Source organism: Silene latifolia, chromosome 3 (genome assembly GCF_048544455.1).
Source record: "Silene latifolia isolate original U9 population chromosome 3, ASM4854445v1, whole genome shotgun sequence".
Lineage (NCBI taxonomy): Eukaryota > Viridiplantae > Streptophyta > Magnoliopsida > Caryophyllales > Caryophyllaceae > Silene > Silene latifolia.
The window spans coordinates 11,182,135-11,199,703 of NC_133528.1; the positions used below are offsets into that span (position 1 = coordinate 11,182,135).

Genomic DNA, 17,569 nt, shown 5'->3' on the forward strand with positions numbered 1-17,569 from the left:
AAAGTCAACGTGCCTCCCAGCCGGTCGATGACCGCGGGCTGCCCGCCATGGCCACCTGATGATATCAAAAATCAATTCAACTTCCAGAACTTCCCAAATAGGTCATAGGTCGGCGTGCTGGTTGACCGGCCGGGAGCGCATACCCGTATTTCAAGCCCATTTACAAATCCTACCCTAATCTTGGTGAAAACTATATATACCCCCTCCCTTAACCATTTGTACACACTCTCCCATATCTAAATTAATTTCTCTTTCCAAGTTTGAACCTTGTTAATTACATTGCTAATCTTTCCTTAATTAGAACAAGTTCTTCAATTATTACATCATACTTAGTAGTAGAAATTGGGTTGTAAGAAGATTGAAGGTTTCTCCTTCCTTATTTCAATCCAAATTCCTTTGTTGCTATTGAGTTGGTATTATTTCTCTTCCTAATTTCATTAGTTTACATTTACTTTTCCATTAAGTTTTGTTTAATTGTTTATGTTAAATTTCCATCCTTGTTGTTTGATTGTTGCTATTTTCACTCTTGTTCATCTTTCCTTTGTTCATCCTTGTTATTTACACTCAAAGATTGAGTCTTTGATTTCCTTGTGTTAAAGATTGAATCTTTGAGTTACTTGTGCTAAAGATTGTGTCTTTTAGTTTAATCATCCTCATTATTAGATTAAATTATCTTTCTTCATAATTATTGTTGGATTGTTGCATGTTTAGAAGTAGAATTCATCCTCCCATTATGTTTATGCTTAAAGACTCCATCTTTATTGTTTCTCTTGCCTTTAGAAACATGATTAGTGAGTAGTCTTCTTCTAGGACTCGGTTTGACCTGGTATGGGTAATTTCACTAATTAATTCTCATTTAGGCTAATTTGTTGGGGGAAATTGGTGAGGGTAGCTTAGAGGAATGAATTGTTTATGGATTGGTTTTGGGTAGTGTCAATTTGTGACCCTTGTCCACCAACGAGAGTTGGTTAGGTTGGAAATTGGGTACCCGGAACTTGACCTTATTGCTAACCTCGGTTGAGACCGAAAGGGAGAACCAGGGGAGGGTACCTCTAAGTTAGCGTTTGAAATCGACCCTCGAAAGAGGGAGTGGGATGACCCGGAGTTTGATGGGGGCTTAATGACCTTAGTTAATGCTAGGCTACCTTGAGAATTACATGTGTTTTCGGGTTTTTGGGCGTTAGACTTGGGATACCGACTTTCGAACCCGAGAGGGGGGGGGGGGGGGGTTAGTTGGGATAGCTAGTGTCCTATTGCGAACCCGAGAGGGAGGTTCTAGGCAAATTAGAGCCATCTCCCCCTTACCTTTCTACCTCTTAAGATTAGCCGAGAGAATTAACATGTGGAATTACGTATATTCGTGGGAGAACCGAGTTCTAGCCTTTCATATTATTTGATCAACTCTTAGTCCTTTTTAGCTTGTTCTTTGCTTGTCTAGTTTATTAGCCTTTCATTTTACTAGTTTAGTGCTAGATCGTTACCACCTCTCAATTTTAGTTTGACTTAGCTAAGCTCGTGAACTAGAACGATTAGTAGTCTACCTACTCCTTGTGGGATCGACCCTCTAAAGTGTGCATCGACAAATCGTGCACTTGCGAGGTATATCTTGATACCATCAAATTTTTGGCGCCGTTGCCGGGGAGTACGGCTAGATATTAATTGTTTTCGTTCTAGTTTAGACTAAGTCTTTTGTGTTACTAATCCTTCTCTTGAGTGTGAGGGAGTATGGTCGACGCTGGGATATGAGAGGGTGAGGGAGTGGGTGTAGGATGTTATGAGGGAGCTTGATGAGAAGGAGGTTGAGACTTTCATTTAGACCTGGCAAAACGGGTCAACGGGTCGGGTTCGGGCCGGGTCAATTCGGGTCTCTCATTGAGTTCGGGTTAATTCGGATCGGAACGGGTCTTTTCGGGTTTCGGGTTTGTTGTCGGGTCAAATGGGTTGGGTGGTTTCGGGTCGGGTCATTTTCGGGTCAATGAATAATAGAGAAATAGTCATTTCAAGTCTTTCCGGTTCAATTAGAGTTATATTTTGTCGGGTCATTTTCGGGTTTGGTGGTTTCGGATTGGGTCATTTCTGGGTCGGGTCAGTTAGGGTCAAGAAAACTCGGGTCATGTTCGGGTTAGGTCGGGTCAAATCGGGTTTTTGGGTCACATTCGGGTGATGTAGTTCGAGTCACTTCGGGTCTCGGGTCAGTCTTTTCGAGTCGGGTTACTTTTGTCAGGACTACTTTCATTATGGGTGTATGGGCTATTTGGGAAATGCGTAACAAGGTCGTGTTCAATAATAAGAAAGTGAGAGTAAAAGGTGTTGTAAAGAGGGTGAGAGAGTTGATGCGAGAGATAGACGAGTTGGAGGAGGGGTGTGAACTGGCGGTTGGAAAGGCTCAGAACAGGGCGTGTGTGCGATAAGTGACTGAACGGAGGAGGGCAGGGCTGGCAAGATATGAAGTTGTGGTGAGTGTGGATGCGGGGGTCAAAGAAGGGGAAGGCATGGGGATTGGTGTTTTGTGTAGAGATGGTAACAAAGTTGTATTGTGGGGCTGGGAGGAGTGACGTAGGCAGGAGTTTGAGGTGCGTGTTACGGAAGCAGAGGCAGCTCTCGTTGGAGTCGTTGGCCTTAGGTGGGCAATGAAAATGAAACATAAGCAGGTCCGTGTCAAAGACGATTGCAAAGAAGTTATCAAAGCTCTGCAAGGTCGCAAAGTTGTTCGAAGTGACTTTCATATGGTCATCAAAGAAGTTTTAGATTTATGTTCTTGTTTTGATTCTGTTGTTTGGTCGTTTGTTAGTAGGAAATACAATAGAGCTGCTCATAACTTAACTCATTCTTGTACGCTTGGTGGAGGTAATTTTCTCGATGGTTCGACTATTCCTCGTCACATCGTTGAAATTACTAAAGCCGATTTAATTGCTAGATCGTAATCCCATTTGGGGTTATTTCAAAAAAAAAAAAAAAAAATTAGCTTAAATAGTAAGAACCAACATAAAATGTTAGCAATGGTAAAAACTCATTGTTTGCTATATCTCAAAACACTTTTATATTATGAATTGTTTATAAATTGTCGTGATTCATGACTAATTTACATAAAAGGTGTATTTAAAATCCGAGTAACCAAAAATTGATTTTATTACAAACCAAATATCAGGTCATAAAATTATGGAATCGTGTTAAGATCCTACTTTACAATTTTTTAAGACACTATAATTGAAAAATTCGGCAAAAATAAGATCATGCATAAATCACAACCGATCATTATTTTTTAGATTGTGAAATCTTACCATCAGGATCGGAATTTTAACAACTGTGGTCCAAAAGAAGCTCCAAATAAGGGAGAAATAATCGTGATGTTATTTCGATTAGGGTTGTGTCGATTGGTTAAATTTAGTTGGAATTTTTAAGGGTTTTGGTGTACATGGGTTGGTCTAGGTCAGTAAGTTGAATGGCATCGAACTTGAACTCACAAAACTATAGTCGGAAAATAAAAATCAAACTATTGTCACTAATCCAAATCAGAAAGTTTGGTTCATTTTGTTTCGAACTCGGTTTTTATTGGTTCTGTACACATGGAAAGTTTCATATTCCGGTCTCGTCTTTCCCTTAATTTAATCTACCATTTTTGTCCCATAATAGTTTGTCGGTGATTGACCGGTGAACCATCCTAATCACATACTCAAGGTCAAAACTATGTTAGGTTTCAAACCGTAGTAAAATTGTGGTTGACCACTTTGTGTGGTTTACTCAATTCTTTAAATTCGATAGTTTTACGTTTAATTAATTTAATCCCCCCTCCCCCCTATATGAGAGTTTTTGGATCTAATAGTATATTATGAATAAATAGAAGATTAGCATTATTGTGATTTTTCATATGTGATACACTTGATGTCAAATTGTGGCGCGCACACAAGTCATTGAGTCAAGTTAAGACGAAATCCAGCTTTGTCTAAACCACGATAGATTCAAAAATCCATCACAAAAGGCTATGTGAAGAAACAATAATTTCCAACAGAGAATATGCAAATGCGTAATATATTCAAAATAACAATTATCTCGTTTAAGAATGATTATGTTTTTTTTTCCCAGAACGCAAAAGCGTCATATATTCAAATTAGCAATCCTGTAAAATAAAATCCCAATGCCTTTTATTATACTTCTTCCATCTGTTAGTAATCTCCAAAATTATACTTTAGGCGGTCTTTAATTGACACCTAAATTATGTTTTTGTTATCCATAAGCATTTAGATTAATCAGTAAAGAGTTATTCTACCACCTTAACCCAATGTTCTTACTTAGTTACTCGACTCGAATCTGAACTAAATCAAATAATTTAAAAATAAAATAAATTATGTTCTTAGTACCAAATACTTTATATTTCCCCCTATCCATTATTCTCTTCCTCGTTTCTTTTACACAAAAAATAAGGAAATAAATTTGACCACACAAACATGCTACTCACATATGAATTTAGACCACATAAATCTTTCAGGAAAGGAGATAGGGAAGAAACTCGAATAAGCCCTGTTTGGCAAACAGCAGAAGCAGATTCATGATAGCGGATAACGTTAGCAGAATACGGTTAACAGATTTCAGTAGCAGGTTTGACTATTAAATAAATCAGCTGAATTAGAAAAGAGTGTTTGGTAATTAGCAAATTTTAAGATAATTAGAATGGTTTCATGAAGAAAGTAAATATGCTAATGCAATATGCTGCTATTAGCAGCATATTCAAAAACACTAGATTCCGACCAATATGGTATCACAATACGCCGTTTACCAAACATATGAAAATAGTAGATTGTTTGGTCAAACTACTAATTAGGCAGGCTGAAATATACTAATTTCACTCAATATTCTGTTTAACAAATAGAGCCTAAACCGTTTTAGAAAATAGAGAAGAAAATACAGGATATAATGGAGAATTTGTATTATTGTATTTGTGTAAAGGAAATATAAAAATGTGAATATAATATTCTAAATTTATTACAAAATAAAAATTCTTTCCCTAAATCACACTCTATCCATCTCACATTCTCACCTGATGACCTGACCTGACTTCCCTTCCTATATCTCCTCCACCTTTTTTTCTCTCCTGTCTTTTTGAGTTGTGAACTTGCACAGCTTACCAAAAGCTAACAAAAGCACTTCACCTCTAACAATAATAAAATCAAAATTAAACCATTTTTATTCCCCAAAACCCCTCTGTATTTACCCCTTTTCTTCATCTTCTACAACAATATGCTTCCTCATTTCCTTTCGCTTTCGCTTTCGCTTTCGCTTTGATCTCCGCCATTTCTCATCTCACTGGTAAGTCCACCTAACTATTTCCGTAATTTCTTCAATTATTTGTAGTTTTATGATTTGATTTGTGAATAGTAGGAGATAATTCAGTTTTAGGGATTGTTGTAGTGGTGAGATCAAGAGTGATACAATGCTTTTATCGTGTATGGATTGATATGAGAAGGATAATGAAGTGATTTGTTGTTGTGTTAGGGTTTCTGTTTGTAGTTGTATTTGATTTAATTGTTTTATTAGGACTGATTTGGTTGGTGAAACTGCAATAAGACGGTCTGTTGTGTATTAAGTGCTAGATTTGGCGTGTTGATTTGTTTGTGGTGAGTAGTGGTATGGTGATAATGCTGGTTGATAATGGATTACTGAAAATTAGCAAAAAAAAAAAAAATACGGGAAATGAAAGTGTTAATTGACGCTGAAAGCAGAGAGTTAGGTGGAAGTGTGGAACGGTTGGTTCATTACATTTGTTAGAAAGTCGGAACTGTGAGTCCGAGGTTGTTTCGGGCGATTAGCCTTTTTTTTATTTGTAAGGGGAGGAAGAACTGAGAAGCCCTGTTTGTTCGATGGTTTATCATGTTGTTCTTAGGGTTTTGGCGATTTTTTGGATGATGTTAAAGAGATTGTGTATGACTTATCCAAGCGCAAATGCCTTCAAAAGATATCAAATGCTTTCGTGAACAAGTCATATGATTTGTATTAAGAAATGATGATGCATAGTTTGTTTAATGTTAGCTGTGGCTGAATGGAGCGATATATAAGTATGATGTGTGCAAGTCCATGTGGTAAAAAGATTAGATTTTGTGTGTGGTTTGAGAACGAGTGGAGTGCATAATACATAGGGTTTGACATGATCTAGAATTTAAAACACTATCCTTTTAATCTTGACTTGGTTGAAAAAAAAAATTGTAATAGTTCGGCTCTTGAAGACCTTGAATTGCAGGTCTGTTGTGAGTGTCACAATTTTAGCTAGTATGCTGTTTGTCTGTAAAGTGTACATTGAGTTCCGATGCTTTTAATTTTGAAATATATGTGCGTGCATCTCAGATAACAATTAGTCTCACTTAAGACGACGGGTATATCCGTCTAAAGTGTAGACGGGTCAAATATGTCACCACTTAAATAATAAGACAAAGTGGTGACATCCCACTTGTTGTTTGTCTTATTATGAAAGCAGTATGATATTTGACCTGTCTACAACTTTAGACGGATAGTGTCCGTCTAAAGTGAGAATTTGTGCTCAGATAAAGAGATAAGAAACTTGTCAAAAACTGACCTAACCCAAAAATAACCCGCTTTTTTCAACCCGAAATAACCTGTAAACAACGGGTCACAACTGGATCCGTTAGGTCAAGACGAACTATATTACTCAAAATTCACAATATGTAACAGGTATTCACTTTTAAAATTTTGATATAAAATATGTTTGTATATGAAAACTTAAATGGTTAAGTAAAAAATTTACTCACTACTTGTCATGTACATATTACTACTGATTGATTCTTCGTATATAGAAGCGTATTGAATATGTTACATAAAACGTTTTTCTAAATTCATAAACTTCATTTTCGTTAATAAAAGTTATAGTATATTTTATTGTGATATTGTGACGTTAGATCAATCAGTTTATATCTTTCTTCAAATTATTTGTAAATTGACTTTCATGTCTATGTTACCAAGACATTCGCTGGGGCCGTGTGGTTGTGTATCCAACACTTCGAGCTGAATTGAAGCAACATAGTTTCGTATTACTTAATCATAGGGGATCATAAATTATGAAACAATCCCTCATCATTAAGAGATTATACAAGTTGTACGTATCAATTTATGAACCATTTAAAACATTTTGCATAAAAGAATTGGTTATATTAAAATTATGTAATAATGCCACAAAAAGTCGTTGATCGGCCCTTTTTTGTCCTAACCCGACCCAACATCCGTATAGACTTGACCCGTATTTTGCTCGACCCAAAATTACCCGACCTGTGACCCGCCTATTCACCCCATTTGATAGGTCTAGGATCAAGAGAAAGGGTAACTATGGCTGATTCTCATCTTTCCCTGATCTATTGTATGCAGACTAGTTAGCTGCAGTTGAGTCCTTTTTTGAGCTTTTCTTAGACTGAAATCGTTGTAAAGTCGTAAACGAACTCTGTAGTTATATGTATAATGTAAGTTGAATTGTTCTGCAAGATCGCTACTGTTTTTATTAGTATATCGTAATATCGGTGGCCCAATTACTGTAAACTATAATATTGCTTTGTAGTATCGCTTGTCTGTTTGATCCATGCATTAGTTGCGCAAACAATTGCATCGCTCACGGAAGCTATATTCCTTCTTTTTGCAGTGTCTTAGGCCTTGGAACTATAGATGGCATCCGAACTTGTGAATTCTGCAACTAGTGACAAATTACCTGAGGTTAATTGGGCAAAATACATTGAGATTTGTGAATTAGTTGCACGGGACCAGAGGTATTGTTGCAAATTTGACTTATTTGCTTGTCAGTGACATTCAGCATGATATATGATGTCTTGTATTTTTGTATGAAATTGCTTACGAGCTTGTAAAATCTTATCATTGTTAAAATGAATCCTATGTCCACCTGCTAGAGTTTTGAGGTTCGTATCTGTTCAAAGGAATCCTATGTCCGACTACTATACGTTTGAGGTTCATAAACTCTCTAGCCCTGTTACATGTTACTTGGGTAGAAAATAAGATTCAGACCTATGAGAGAGGAATTCGGACCTATAAGAGAGGAAGTTAATCCCTTTCATAAACTTCGTTCAGTTACCCTTGAGTTGGGTTGTAAGAGAGGATACCCAATAGGACCCTCCTGAGTCCTAACCCATTTACCGCTCAGTAAAATATACAAAGAGGAAGACATATCCTGAGCATGATGTTAACTATTTGTCCCTATGGGAGTATGTGGCGTATCAGGCATTATGTGAAGGATTATCAACTTATCATAGCAATATTTTTAGATAGCTGCCAAAAATGCCCGAATGTCGATACGGGTGATACTTGACTGGTACAAGGCTAATACAGTTGATAGCAGACTGGTACAGCTAATATGGTGCTTCTTCCTTTGATACTATGTGAAAGTACCATCACGGGCTAAAAGTCTGAATTAATGTTCCGGCTCAATCAATGGATTAATTTCTTGAATAAAAACATCGGGTAAAATCAGAATATTGATTAGGACTTCCTGAAGGTTTTATTCATTTCGATTGCTCAAGATAGTAAGGTACATAAAGCTACCATGTGAAACTATACATTGAAGCCTACTTGATTGAGTACAACATAACTAAGTAACTAAGTGGTATGTCATAGTCTTCAAGGTAGTTTCTGTCGAACGCTCAGACTTCAGATTTAAGTTGATTGAACTGGCTCAATCGAGACCTGTTACTTCATAGCACATAAGATGTCAAGAGGACTTTGTGTTATCTGATGTGTTCAAGATTAATTTACAAACTTACAATAATAGCACAAATTATCATTTCATTTTTTTTTACCAAGTATAGAGAGCCAATTTTGGGCAATCCCTCTGTACCTTCAGTCCAACTTTAGTCTGAAGTTATCATCATTATCATCTCATTGTCCCCAAAGAAGCACTCATACATTGCATGGCAAGGGAGGTAAGGCCTTAGAGGTGCACAACCTTTTCCCTACAATATCCATGTAACCTTTTCCAGCTGAACCTTATCTGGAAAGGGGACACCATTCTGCTACTTAATGGAAAAAGAAGCATAGAAGGAATTTAGCACTATTTGGTTCAGTCCATCATATTCCCAAACTTGAAAGAACAGCCACTTCGGTTTCAGTTACAATTGGACAGTGCTTTACATTTAGGAACTTCGATCATAGACTTGTTTTTGCAGCATTACGTTTGAGTACATACCACATTATATTTCTTTCCGAAATTTGAGATCCTCTCTCCTGTAGTTGTTATCTTTCCTTTCTTCTGCATTTTTCCTCTAGTAATCTTTGGGCAAAATATTCCATGCAGGCAAGCGAAGGACGTCATAAAAGCAATAAAAAAGCGCTTGGGTAGTAAAAGTGCAAATGCTCAATTATATGCCGTTATGGTGAGTTGAACCCGTATTGGCTACCTAGATTTATGTTCTGATTCCTTGTCATCCTTGAACTTTGTACATCTCATAATTTGTTGTCCACTGTCGAGAAATATGTAGTATGCTCTACTCCAATTTGAATTGAGAAGAGATAATTCCTTGTTTAATTGACGGAGCTGATATCAGTTTGTTGTTTGGAATTTCCAGCTGCTGGAAATGTTGCTGAACAATATTGGTGAGCCTGTTCACAATCAAGTAATTGAAGCCGGGCTTCTCTCTATATTAGTTAAAATCGTGAAGAAAAAGGTATTACTGTTATTTTCCTTCCAGTTCAATGGAAGCTAGTCTAAGTGAGTGGGAACAAGTGTTGTGTTTGGTACTTTGGTGACTGATGAATCATCTTTACCTCTTGTTCTGCAGTCAGATAATCCAGTACGAGAAAGGATATTTCTTCTTTTAGATGCAACTCAGACATCAGTTGGCGGACAATCTGGCAAATTCCCTCAATATTATAAAGCTTACTATGAGCTGGTGGTAGGTACCAAATAAGTGTGCGCATGAGACCATACATGCTTTCTGATTGTGTAGTTAGTGAATGTACTTAGTTTGTGCTATTTCCTAGTCATTGCCCCAGAACTTGCTTCAAATATGCTAGTCATTGTGAAGTTAGTGATGTGATGTGTATCATAAGATGCATTTCCTAATTGTATAATGGAAAGTCTCACAAAAAGAGTTTGGGCTGCACCCTTAAGAAGGATTGTTTGGTTTAGTCGTTTAGATAGGGATAAACTCTCCGCTTTTATCAATGTGTGACACTCACATGGGGGCTAACATTTTTCACAGTAGGAGCTCTTTGACATTGGGCCTCACATGTGAGATTCCTTACTAATGAAACTTGAGTGACAATTACTAACCCTCATCGACGACCCTATTATAATTGCATAAATGGCACTCTCATGTCCTCTGTATGTAGTGTGAGTTATTGTAGGCACTCTGATGTCCCCTGTTTGTTCAGAGTGCAGGAGTAAAATTTCCTCAAAGACCTCCTGTTTCTTCATCTGATCATCACACCTCCGGTGCTAGCCAGAATACTTTAACGGTTGCAAATACGGCCTCCGCTAGTGAAGACAGGTCTATGAAAACGGAAGAACCTCAGCCTGCTCCTGGATCCAGGTAGCTAGCTATCAAAGCAACCACTCTTCCCTTGTACTTGACTGAAGCATGACTGACGGCAATATCACTTCAGCTTGTTGTCATTCTCTCTGCTTAGCAACTTGAAATCGAAATAAAACCTGTAAATGAAAGCAAGTGGCACAGATAATAGAGGAGGAATTTAAGGTTCAGGGTGCTCAAAGGTTGCGAGTTAATCCTAGTAACTTGAACGTTAGGAGTAAAATGATTAATTTGCTGGAGTAAGAGTATATGTTATAGTTTGCAAATTTGGAGCTAGAACATGTTATAGTTTGCAAATTTGGAGTTACTTTAACATGTATTTGAGCAATGGACTTAATTTGTGCAAATGCAGCATAATTGAAAAGGCCACTGCTGCATCAGAGGTTTTAAGGGAAGTCCTTGATGCGGTTGATGCTCAAAATCCAGAGGTATTAGCACGTTCTAGCTTACCTCCTGCCATGAAGAACTTTTTTGCTTCTAGCTGTCACCAAAAATATTCGTTGTCCTATCTTGAAAAAATTGTAATCCGTATAATTAAATGGACTTACAAGTTCATGTGGTGGGTGGAGGTTTGTTCTAATGAAAAAGCTCCATATTTGAATCCAGGTTATATTTCTGTTGTTTCTTTTTTAGGCGGCGAAGGATGAGTTTACACGTGATCTTGTGGAGCAATGCTCATTTCAAAAAGATCGAGTAATGCACCTTATAATGAGTTCCAGGTAAAAGAATGTTACTATCGCTCCATTTAATTAGTGTGGTCTGCTGACTGTTAAGCAAAGTTAGCCACCTCCCTTTCTCTCCATGCACATGTAATTTAAGATTTACATCTCTCTGTCACGAGATGCAAAGTGGGTCCGTTGGATTTTGTTGATGTGAATACCAATTTCCTTAAAAACTGATAACCCCACTTCTTTAATTGCAAACAGAGATGAAAAATTGGTTTTACGGGCAATTAAATTGAATGAGCAGCTTGGCCGGGTTTTGGAGAGACACGAAGCACTAGTTTCACATAGACCTGCATCCTCAGCTAGTCAAGTTGAACTTCCTGAGCGGGTCATTCCAGCATCGAACCATAGTAATAATGAAGGGAGGGGAACTTGGGGACGGAAGCTTTCTAATCACGTTGGTCAGCCCACTTCAGCGCCAAATCAGTTAGACCGTGAAAAGGCTGAGGAAGAAGAGCCAGAGAAACTCTCTCATAGGTATGTTTTCATGAATTTCGTCTACATTTTTCCCCTGCCTTCCCTTAGCATTATAATTGTTTTTGTAGATAAATCATCAATTTTTATTTTAAGTTGGTCAAAGCAAAATAAAACTCAGTCGGCAGTTGAAGACTTGAAGTGGCTTACATCACACTAGAAATAAGCACCTAGAGTCGAATATACGGTCGAGAGCAGTAGTATCTCTTATTGTCTGTTTAGTGTATGTGTCACACCTATAGTTCTTGCACCTTCTTTACTAAACTGTCTGCAATCCATTTGCATCCTTTCATGGCCAATAAAAGTCACTAGTTACTTGTATTTTAAAGTTTTTTCCCAAATATTTTTGCATAAAAGCTTAAAATTTCGAGGATTTTGTTCCAGTTTTGCCATCCAAACAAAGAACAAATTTTGAGACAGATTCCACAATAATCTTAGACAAAGTAAAGCCACCCCTGTCAAGTGAGCGTTAGTGGTTTAGTTTGGAACTCTATTAGGATTCACTAGACTTTTTTTTTCCCTTTGGATTCTTTTTTTTCATTGGACATGCAACTTCGGATACCACTCTTGCTGGTATTCAAAGTGGCTGGTCGCCATTATTTTTTCATAACTAGAGATCAGTGGAGGAGCCTTGGCGCACCGGTTAAGGTGTTGCTTTGTGACCGTGAGGTCACGGGTTCAAGTCCTTGGAGCGGCCTCTTGCCAAAATGGCAAGGGAAGGCTTGCCCCTATTACACCCTTGTGGTGGGACCCTTCCCTGGACCCTCGCCTAGCGGGGACGCCATCGTGCTCCGGGCTGCCCCTTTTAGAGATCAGTGGAGACTAGAGATCTGTGGAGGAATTCATTATTACCTTGGACTTGGGAACTAGAGATCAGTGGAGGAATTCATGTACTATTGACATGCTTGCCAGTCATGGTTGTTTGATTCTTTATATATTCTGTGCCATAAACTCTCTTACCTCAATAACCATATTGCAATTACTGTTCAAGTCAGAGTCTAGACATTAAAATTATGCTGTTAGATATGTAATAATTTGAAATCTTACTGCAGTTTAATTAAGTAAATACCATGTATTTGAGGAATGAACATATTAGTCTGTGCTTGTGCAGCATAATTGAAAAGGCCACTGCTGCATTAGAGGTGTTGCGAGAAGTCCTTGACGCAGTTAATGCTCAAAATCCAGAGGTATTCCTTACGCTCGATTTGATGTCAGTAATCTGAGTTATGTATATGTGTATTTTGGTTCGAGCAGAAGGTTTAGTGGACATAACTATATTGTAGGTGTTATCTCTGACGCCCTGTACCTTATGTATAACACTTCGTCACATTTTTGTAGTTATTTTGTTTCAGTGAAACATAGTATCAGTTGAAATATAGTTGGACGGACGATAAATCAACCCTTCAAAGTACATAGTTTTCGAAATCATCATAAAATATTTTCTGTTTACTGTGCTTCACAGGCTTATTCATATACATATTTTTTTAAAAAAATTAGTTGGTATTCCGTTTTTAGCTGGTTTGAGGTCTGATTTTCAATGCTCCATATTGAACCACAGTATTTTCTCTCTTATTTCTCCTTTTAGGCGGCAAAGGACGAGTTTACGCTTGATCTTGTGGAACAATGCTCGTTTCAAAAAGATCGAGTAATGCACCTTGTCATGAAATCTAGGTAAAACAATGTTACTTTTGCTTAAAGTTTCAGTTTAGGGGAATACTTTAGGAAAATATTATTGCCGTCGCACTTGCCAATATTTGCAATCATGGGTCGTTAGTTTGTAGATTTTGACCTAGTAATTATTTTATTTTGATTCAGAATTTCAGCAATACTGGCAAAGTGGCAATGCTGGTTTTTTGAGGCCAAATCTCTAGAAGTTTGAATTTTTATAATACCACGGCCCTTTTGACTATGTGGCCCCTATGTTCTAGAATCTAGATGATGCACCTTTATTATTCTCCAGTTGAAGGACTCAAGTATCCAAATCATGTGAATTGTTCCCTGTAGCTAGAGCATTAGTTTCTTAATCAACATCATTAAGAAATGTAGCTGAAGTTAGCTCTCAATGCTGGTCGTATTCATATTCTACAACGCTGCTTGCTCGAGTGCTTTTTTAATACGCTGAAGTTGGAAGGCTATGTTACTCGGCGTCTGCTAGAAGTGTCAGAGGCATGTGCATGTCAGAGGATTGGTAACAAATAATATGTGCCAATCATTTGTGTTTTTGCCCAAAATGAAGTGACTTAGTTGTCTAAATCATTTTGTGTCTGATAATCTGACATGCTCTATGTATGTGGCGTTTCGTAGTAACGTAGTTCACACGCCAAAGGACTGAGTCCCCGCGCCAATTATCATGCCTCAAGAGAACTACTAACACCTGCTGTATGACAAGCAGATGCCCTCCTACTTCAACTCTGCTCCCCATTTTTTTTATGACGATTCTCCATTAGTTTCCTCTGTCATTTTGTTACTACTAACATTTCAAGTATATATTTGTACTGGTGTGCTTTATTTCACGTCCCTCCCAGTGACCCGTTATCCTGGAAAATAAAAAAAATCGGATATCATGTGCTCTCATGTCTGTCAGTACTCAGTAGGGGTCAGTGGATTAGAGTGGATATGAACATTTATATCCTAAAAAACTTATACCCCCACTTCTTTAATTGTAAACAGAGACGAAAAATTGGTGTTGCGGGCAATTGAATTGAATGAGCAGCTGGGCAGGGTTTTGGAGAGGCATGAAGCATTAGTTTCACATAGGCCTGTACCCTCAGCTAGTCCTTCTGTGCATCCTGAGCGGGTCATCCCAACATTAAACCATAATAATCATGAAGATAGTGGATCTTGGGCATCAAAAAATACTGATCATGTTGGTCAGTCCACTTCAACACCAAATCATATAGACTTTGAAGAAATTGAGGAAGAAGAGGAGGCAGAGCAGCTTTCTCACCGGTAAGTTCCCGTGTATTTATTGGCTATCTTCCTCCAAGCACATTCGTCATTGCTCATTCATGTACAACTTTTACTCAATCATGGACTTTTTGTCATTATGTTTCCTTACTTTACCCTTCTAAAAAACACCCAAATCCTCTCTATCTCTCTTGCTCCCAAACCCCATCAAAAACTCATCAGATTAACAAAACCCATCAAAAACTCATAAGATTAATTCGATTAGAATACTCTCATGTTGATCAACTAATCAAGTAATGAAGTTTATTTAATTAACTATGAATGATTTATATTAAATTAGGGAGTTATACTCAATTAGGGTTAATGAATTAGAGTTTATAAACTTTTGTATTAATGAAAATGAGGAACAGGGGAAGAGCGGAGTTCGGACGTCGAAGGGCGTGTTGTGTTGGCCGGCGTCAGAAGGGGAGGGAGAGGGATGACAGGGATACGTGACGGAGGCTTGTACGGCTGTGGTGGTGGTGGTTTTATGTGGGGAGGGAGAGGGATGACAGGGTTTCGTGGGGTCGACCATTCGGGGGTGGTGCATGCAGTGTTTCTGAGGGAGGCTTGTACGGCTGTGGGGGACATTGATGGGTGGGTGGTGGTGGTGGTTTTATGTGGTGGTTGGTTGGTGGTTTTTAAAGTGAGTAATTTTATTTATTGGAACAAAATGGTTTAAAAATGAAAAGGGCATAATGGTCATTCATGTCCATGATTGAGTAAATCATGTCCATGAATGAGCATGACCCTATCTATTCAGAAAACATCTCTCTTGGCTTCGAGCTCCTTTACTAGATTGTTAACAAGTCCATTTGATTCCCTTTATTGGCCAAGGAAAGTCATTTTGCTTGTATGTTGAGCGTATTCTTTAGTTTATTTCGCATTTAAGCCCAAGGACATAGTAAAGCCACCTGCACATCTCAGCTAGTTGTAGCTGGTGAAATTGAGGACATTTTACCCATTACCCGAATTTGAAATCAGTCGGCAGCAAAACTACCCTTGTGGCTAGACCTGGCAAAATGGGTTAGACCCGAATGACCCGACCCGAAAAGGCTGATCCGAGACCCGAAAATGACCCGAACTTGCTTGACCCGAATATGACCCGAAACCCGAATTGACCCGACCCGACCCGACCCGAACATTGTCTGACCCAATGTTGACCCGACCCGTGGTGACCCAATCCGAAAAAACCCGACTCATAACTGACCTGATCCCAAATGACTTGAAGTGACCCGAAATGGCCCGAAACGACGAGTACTAACTCATATTAATACTATATATATCAAAATAAAGTTTCATTGGTTACAATAATCCTTAATAAATAGTTAAATTTGCAAAATAGTATTTCTTAATCAAAATAGTATTAACTTAAGTGCTTAGCCATTAACTCAAAAGCAACCTGACCCAAAATGACCTATACCCGAAAATGACCCGACCCGAAATGACCCGGCAACAGGTCACCCGAAATTGACCCGAAACCCGAAAGTGACCCGACCCAACCCGAAATATGTGACAGACCCGAAATGACCCGACCCAAACTGACCCGGCCCGTACCCGACCCGAGCGACCCGTTTTGCCAGGTCTACTTGTGGCTCCCTTTACATCGAAGAAAATAGAATGTAGTAGACCACCTCTTTCAGAATTCAGACGAGCATTAGACATTGTTTGATTTGGAACTTTTTCCAGGATTCGGAAAGGAAAAGCTCATGTGAGGCCAGAAGATGACGAAATTGCAATAGAGAGGCCTTTGGGATTGCTTGGTTCTTCTTCTCCAAGTGAAAGGTTGCATCGTCCACTCATACGATCTGCCGATGAAACAAAGGCGCCTCCTTTAGCTGTTTCGATACCTCCCCCACCAGCAAAGCACGTTGAGAGGGAGAAATTCTTCAAGGAAAAGAAGGGGGGTGGGACCCCTTTGGCGGGTCACATGAGAGGCCTCTCTTTACACAGTCGGAATGGTAGTAATAGTTCTTTCACTGGCAGCTTCGCTTCTAGTGAATGATGCCTGTAAAATAACCTTAATGGGTTAGGGATACCATGTCTGAATATCGAGGGTGATATATCTGGTGTTTTGCCGGAAGCTTGTGGTGGTGCCACCGCCACCACAGCCACAGCTGTTGACGTATGTATACTTATATGAGCGTTGATGTCGGTGTGTATTATGGCATCAAATTATAGTTATTTATATATAGGTTTCAGGTTTTCTTGACCCTTCATAGTTTATAGGATGGGGTTGTAAATGTGTGATTTATTATTATTTTGTTCTTTTTTTTTCTTTAATGTCCAACTCTCTAATACCTGTATTTTTATGTAATTGATAGAGACCTCAATATATTATCCTTCATTTGACATTTACAGAGTACTCGTATGTTTTTTTTCTCGCGCCCTTAATTTCTAATAGAACGTAATTTCCCTCGAACAAAAAGTGCAAATAACACTCAAATTTGATTCCTACTCTGTATTATTCAAGAAAATTTGATTCATAAAACCATTGTTCGAGGAATAAAAAGAGCAAACTATGTTGAGGCTGAGGGTTGTCGATTATGGTCTTAAATATGATTTCATAAAATTCATACTCAAATTTGTTTCGTAAAACCATTGTTCAAGACTTCAAGGAATAAAAAGAGTAGACGACTATGATGTATTGTAATGGGTTGTGGATCACAATTAAAAATTGATTTAATAAAAAACGCTAGAAGGAGGGCTTGAACCTCCGACCTTGTGGTTAACAGCCACACGCTCTAACCAACTGAGCTATTCCAGCTTGTTGGTAACCCTGGTCTTCTTAACCTATTAGTAATTTAAATAACACCTCATGTTCGCTACACCTGCTGATGATATTTCAGCTTCCAGTAGACCAGTACTACTAGTTGTGAGGATTGTTTGGGT

At 38.3% G+C, this 17,569-nt stretch overlaps 1 protein-coding gene and 1 non-coding gene across 3 annotated transcripts; one reads left to right on the forward strand and one right to left on the reverse strand.

Moving 5' to 3' along the window:
• The first annotated feature begins 5,014 nt into the window (after positions 1-5,014).
• LOC141647185 (TOM1-like protein 5) lies at positions 5,015-17,031 on the forward strand. 2 transcript variants are annotated; one of them, XR_012545684.1, is made up of 14 exons: positions 5,051-5,304; positions 7,637-7,760; positions 9,296-9,374; positions 9,567-9,665; positions 9,780-9,893; positions 10,375-10,532; positions 10,885-10,960; positions 11,166-11,251; positions 11,459-11,734; positions 12,843-12,918; positions 13,317-13,402; positions 14,402-14,741; positions 15,441-15,681; positions 16,261-17,031. XR_012545684.1 is itself a non-coding variant. In XM_074455282.1 (13 exons), exons 2-13 carry the CDS (start codon positions 7,660-7,662, stop codon positions 16,680-16,682), a joined length of 1,746 nt encoding a protein of 581 aa, XP_074311383.1. In that variant the 5' UTR covers positions 5,015-5,304; positions 7,637-7,659; the 3' UTR covers positions 16,683-17,031. The 2 variants fall into 2 exon arrangements, 1 of the variants encoding a protein (XP_074311383.1); XM_074455282.1 differs by lacking the exon at positions 15,441-15,681 and having other exon boundaries at positions 5,015-5,304; positions 14,402-14,680; positions 16,367-17,031.
• Positions 17,032-17,370: 339 nt separating this feature from the next.
• Positions 17,371-17,444, reverse strand: TRNAN-GUU (transfer RNA asparagine (anticodon GUU)). Its single transcript has one exon. It is a non-coding gene; the product is annotated as a tRNA-Asn (tRNA).
• Between the last annotated feature and the right edge of the window lie 125 nt (positions 17,445-17,569).